At 55.8% G+C, this 6,000-nt stretch overlaps 1 protein-coding gene across 2 annotated transcripts in view; it reads right to left on the minus strand.

Moving 5' to 3' along the window:
* Window positions 1-5,431, minus strand: part of CRMP1 (collapsin response mediator protein 1) — a 68,518-nt gene extending 63,087 nt beyond the window's left edge. The window contains exon 1 of one of the 2 annotated variants that reach the window (XM_073342537.2): window positions 4,167-5,431. In XM_073342537.2, coding sequence (XP_073198638.1) covers window positions 4,167-4,541 — 375 coding nt within the window. In that variant the 5' untranslated portion in view covers window positions 4,542-5,431. Of the gene's footprint in view, window positions 1-1,513; window positions 1,805-4,166 lie in introns of those variants that run through there. The other variant, XM_073342538.2, reaches the window with a different exon arrangement.
* Window positions 5,432-6,000: the final 569 nt, after the last annotated feature.

Here is a 6,000-nt window from a genome sequence, read left to right on the forward strand (position 1 = left end):
ATAACTTTTGAAATATTTAAGCCCTTGTAGCTCTGAAGTGCTTGCAAATGTTGCAACACTGGCTGAAATAATGTCTAGCAACGTTCCTGCAGTGAGAGCTGTTTAACAAGTTTTCACACCCGCTTGTCAACCCATCCTTCATCAATTAAGATCTTGCACTAGGAACTGGCCAGTTTCCAAGATACCGGAGCATTGCTTGCTCCCCAATAAAAGCCCAAAGAAATGGAACCTCGTTGGAGCTCACCTCAATTTCTGCCTTTTATCTCTTCCCATGGGATGCTGCAGCATGGAACCAACTCACACCATTGGATCCTATGTGGCCCGAATAAATACATTTCTGCCAAAAACAAAGTGTGTGTGTGGGGGGGGCGCTTTTGTGTCTGTAAGTGACGTTTTTGAGTCAGACTCTGTGGCCTTTGGTGGAGGGCGTTGGTCTTGTGAAAGAATCAAAATGGTCGAAAACACCAAGGAGGTTACCCTCCTTCCTACAGTTTATGTGAAGCTCTGTCTAGTCTTTATGCTCAGCCGCTGTTCATCGCTGTATCTCCGAGGGAAACAATATGCAAGATCAAAGCACCCAGATCCCCTTTGCAGGAAAACCATCTTGCAAATGGATGCAAATAGCCAGCTGAAGGTCCCCGGGAATTGCGATTAACTCTTTGACTCCTGATCTCTTTGGTAATAGTGTTCGCAGAGATCTATTAAAAGCACCGAGAGGTGTTGGCTCTCTCTCATCATGGCGCTCTTTACGTCTCCACATTTTTTAATTCACTCTTGGCTTGTTGCCCTTCCGATCCCCCTCCCCCACATCAGTTTTTTGCTCTGGATGCAAGATGTAATTTCTCTCTCTACGTGCGCTGGGGCTCTCCGAGGCATTGTGCTGGCTGCCCGGTTCCCCTCCCTCTTTTGTTCTGCTTCACATCAGTGGCTGACTCTCCCCAAGACTATCACCTTAGCAAGAACCGCTGTCGTTTCAGCGCCAAGCACACGACCCCCCCCCCCGCCCCCGAGACATCTTTTAATTTACTGCCATCCCCTCCGCCCCCCCCACCCCCTGCGTGGATCCAAGGGGGGAAAAAGGGCAATAAAGCCGCTGATCTCCCCAAGACAGATCTGCCACCACCCCCGCCCCCCAGAAACCCACTGCGATTATTTCCAACCGAGCGATCACTCTCACACACACACAGCGCGGGCTGAGGGCTTGGGGGGGGGGAAGAGAAGCGGAGGGGAGGGGAGCGGAACACTCCCTTTCCCCTGCCCGCCGCTCAGTGGGGGGGCTCCCTCCAGCAGAGCCGCTCTCGATCCGGATTCCGATCCGTATGAACCCTGCTTCGTTGCCATGCTGTAATATGCCCTCGCCCTGAAATCAACCAGCCGCCATAACCGACCATCTATCCCCACCCCCCAGGATCCCTGATTGCTCAGCGCCCTGGCAGAGCAGCAATGCCCCCTCTCCGCCCTGTGGTTCCCGGGTAACCCCTCACCCCACTCCCGGGCCCTGGGCTCCGCTTACCGTTATGTGGGGGATGCTCTTCTTGCCCTGGTAAGACATGCTGCCGCCTGCGAGCCCTGCGCGCACCACGCACCCCGGGAACAGCACAATGCAGAGATACGGGGAAGGGGGGGGCGGGGGAGCTATTCAATGGAGGCAGCGTTTCCTTCCCGGGAAAGGCAAATCTAGCCCCCTTGTTTCGGTTGCAATAGCCCAGGGGCGCGCCACCCCGAGGGAGTTGGCCAGAGCTCCGTGCAGCGGCTGCAGCAGCGCCCTCCCGGCTGCAAAGCTGAGCAGGATTCGCTCGGCGCAACCCAGGAAGCGTTTCCTTTCCCTTCTCCCCCTCCCCAACCCATCAATCCATCTGTGGCCTCCAATACCGGGGCTGGAAAACGCCGTCCCCCCCGCCACACACACACACACCTAGCAGCGGGCAGATCCCCAACGCCTGCTCTCCCACAGACCGCTTCTCGGGCTGTATTTCTACCAGGGCTGGGACAAAGCCCCGCTACCTCGCCGTGTGAATGTCCCCTCCCTGTCTGCACAGATAACGGGCGAGAGACCCACGGGCAGCACACTGCAGCGCAGATAGGCGAGAACAGGTGGGATTCACGTGGGCCTCCCTCATTGCAGAGAACTCAGCAGATTGCTGAGTGAAGCCTCTCCTTTCCCCGTATTTCACCTACATTGTTCCCTTGCTGGCTGCTGAAGGCTCCTCAGGGGACCAGAGTAAGGGAAGTCAAAGGCTCAGACACTGACCCAAAAGTTTAAATCCTTCCGGAAGCCCTTTCATAAAATGAGTTCTGGAACCAGGCCAGCGCTAAATTGCACCAAGTCATTTTTAAAATCAGGACACATCCCTGACACTTTATCACTTTTCCACTGAAAGCTGGCTTCCGTGCTCAAAGTTCCAGCTGGGGGTGGAGGTGAGTGCGTACAGAATGGGTATGGCTGCAGGTTCTCCTCCCCTCTTCCCACGCCATTATCTAAATATAGATTATGGGATGATTTCAAACCTTTCCCCCCAATTCAGGAGAAGCCAACCCATTACTGATCTGGAATCACATAAATACATAATTCCTGGGCAAGTTTAGAGTACATGTTGTTGCCTGATGTGTGCAATTTTAAATAGGAGGCAGAACTCAGGAGGGAAGAGTACAAAGCACATGCAATGAGGCACCCTCACTGTGCAGGGAGGGTTATCATTTTGACATAAAGTTGAAATAATTAATAGGAAATAGACAGGGAAGGGAAGACTGCAGCACAGCTGGCTACACCTAGGGCCTGATGGAAGCCCTTTGCAGTCAACCAGACCCCTATACAGTATTAAGTGATTCCAGTTTCTCAAGTAACATATTTCATCTGGCACAAAACTACATCTAATGACCAGTACCATCTTTATGCTCTGTCCTATGTCTACACACCAGGAAAGTGTACCAGATCCTGGCTCAAGACAAACAAAAAAGATTTCGGCTCCTAGGTTGCAAAAAAAAATAAAAGAAATCTTATTGACATATATTCTGGCTGTGTGTGTTAAAAGCCAAATGGAGTGAAAAGTGGAAGGGATTTATTTGTGCTTGTTTGGAGTGTGTGTGCATGGGAAGCAAATGTGTTCAGAGATCCACTTACCAAAGTGAAAAAATAACTGCAAAGGTCTATTTATTTAGAGAGGGAAAAACGCTATCATCTCCCAGGAAAGCCAGTCCCCTGTGTGTTGTGATGTAGAGGTCTCTTATTTATGACCTCTGCCACAGGCTTGTATGCTACAGACGTGGGACTGCCCAGACTGCAAGAAGCTACTGGTTAGAGAACCCAGCTGCATTTCTAATTTCCTAATTTATCTTGGTATAGTCTTTGTCCTGCTCCAATGGGGGGGGAGGAGGATTGAAAATCGCTTACCGCCACGGAAACAGAGGTCAACCAAGTCAGGAATCAGGCCATTATCCAGTGTTTAGCTCCGCAGTCCAGAGATTAGACAATTATCGTCGTTTTAAAGAAAATGCCTGAGCTTTGGGACCCCATTCTGTTTGCTTACAGCTATAAACAATCTGCTAAGGATACAATGAAACCCCGGGAGGACCCAGGTGGCTTGAGATCAGCATTAACCGAACAAATCTCACAAGACAGACAGGACGGGGAGAGAGGTGGAGTTGGTGTATGTAGAGGTGGGTGGGTGCGATTGACTCATCAGGGCTTTTGCAGCGATAGGAAAAGTGAAACTGACGGCTCCCAGGTTAGGAGAGGCCCCTCAGGACAAACTGCCACGACCTTTGATTTTTTTTGTTTTGATTAGTTAGATTTTTAAAAAGAAGCTGAAGGAGTGACGTCCCAGGCTTCGGAAGATGCGCTATGCCTGAGCCCTACTCGGGCTGCAGTCACAGCGTCCCGGTGTATTTATTCCGCACACAGGGGACCTGCAGCGCCAAGCCTAAGCTGGGATACATGGCAGTTATGCTCAAACGCGTGATCCCTGCAATAGCCCTGGACCTACCGGCAAGCCGCAGTAAAGCTCTGCGGCAGGGCTTGTGCTGCATCGCTTGGGAAGCCAGCACCCTTCGCTGTTGCAGTTGCGACGCTCCTGATGCCTAGGGCTCCTGAGCGCTGTAGCCATGAATGGGTTCTCTCCCCCTGCCGGCGCTCGGTCCCGAGACCCTGCCACCCCCTGTCCCCTTACCTTCCCATTGTCCTGGCCCTGCAGCAGCTCTTTCCCCGCCGGGTATCTGATCTCGATGCCCGGGGTCTTGTCGTCCCGGTCCCCGGGGGAGCTGACCACGGAGCCGGAGACCTCGCTGACATCGCTGGCGGTCTCACTGTAACTGTCCCCGGCATCCAGCAGCATGTCGTGTCTGCTGCCGCTGCGCGGGGTCCGGGAGCCCTTCTTCCCCACGCTGTAGGCATCGAAGTCGATGGTTTTGTTCTCGTAGGCCCCCTCCACCGAGGCGAACATGCCCCCGTATTTCTGGCGAGGGGTCTGAGCCGTGGTGCCCGGCCTGGCCAGATACACGGGCAGGTCATCTTCCTTGTTCCAGTTCCTCTTTCTCTCGGCCATGCTCGCTCTCTGCCCGGCTCTCTCCCTCCCCCCAGCGCCTCTGCACTTGCCACTACCGGGATCGGCGGCTGGCGACCATAAACACGCGTGAAGGGATGCAGCAGCGCAGTGGCAGAGCTGGGGTTGGCTGGTGGGATCCGGGAGACGCAAGCCCCCCACCCGCGAAGAGAAATCTCACGGGGGGTTTCAAACCAGCCCGGTGAGTTAGTAGGCAGCACGTGAACTAAAGTACAAAGGGAACGGGGGAGAGGATGGCAGCGCTAGGCGACTGGAAAGCCCTGGGCGAATAGGAAAAGCACCGCACTAGCCCGCCGGTAGAAAGAGCGATCCGGAGGGAGGGTGTCCTCACACCCCCACCCTGGGCAAAGCGGGCCCTTCCTGGCGACTCCTCCTGCCCCGCAGCAAAGATTGCGGATCCCCTGCGGCTGCCTGGCTCGCAGCGAAGCGCTGGGAATGGAGTTGCGTCCACCGACCCACCCACTCGCATTACCCGCCGTCTCTGGGGGAAGATACCGCCGTGCTGGCGCACTTGGAGAGGCGAGGGCTTCCCAGCTGGATGGGGGGGCGGGGGGTTTGCGCAATGGGCACGTCCACACCGCAAAGCACCTGCTGGCTCCTTCTTCTTTCAAAGGATCTGGACTTGGTGCCAGATCTCGCCGGGAAGCCTCGGTCTATGTAGCAACTTTGGGCTGGCTGCTGCTCCCTCCCCCCACCGCAGAAGTTGGTCAGGGGCGGCAGCGCAGACTGGCCTTCTGTGGCAATAGGTGCAGAGCGGGGGGGAACCCACGCACAGCTCCTGGTTCCTGAGCAGGAAGGGGAAAATCCGCTGCTCCTTACGGCCGCTTCCCTGCTTCTCTCTGGTGCCTGCAGCAGCAGCTGCAAAAGGGGGGGGGCGATATCCGTGAGCCCGGCCGCCCCTCGATCTCCAGTCTAGCCTCAGCCCGGAGGGCGGCGGTGGGTGAGGCCGAAGCGTGCCGGGGAGGTAACCGCCCCGCCGCCGCTGCCTGCCTCTGACACGGAAGTAAAAGCGCCCGGCGCGGGTGCGAGCTGCACTGCAAATCCTCCCCGCCAGCAGGCCTCTGCAGGGAGCGGCCGGGACGCCGCGCCAGGAGTCTGCGCCTGCAAAACTGCCCCGGGGAAGTGGGCGGGGAGGGGAGCGGAGCGGACAAAAGACTGGAGCGTTAGGAGCAGAATAATGCACGACCGCTGCCCCCGGCTTCCCGCTGTCTGTAGCCAGAGCCGGGAGAGCGCCTGGCTGGGAGCTGTCCCTTCAGCACCGGAATGACCCGCCCCGCCGCTAGCCCCAGGCCTGCGCACGCAAAGGCTGACAGCCCAGTTGGTAGAGAAATCGACTTTGGGTAGAATCGCACTGCAGTAAAGTACTCTCCCTAAACGAGCCATACAGGAGTCTGAGTGAAAGAAAACAACAGAAAATACAACACTGGGCTTGCAAACAGGT

This window comes from Lepidochelys kempii, chromosome 4 (assembly GCF_965140285.1).
Source record: "Lepidochelys kempii isolate rLepKem1 chromosome 4, rLepKem1.hap1, whole genome shotgun sequence".
Lineage (NCBI taxonomy): Eukaryota > Metazoa > Chordata > Testudines > Cheloniidae > Lepidochelys > Lepidochelys kempii.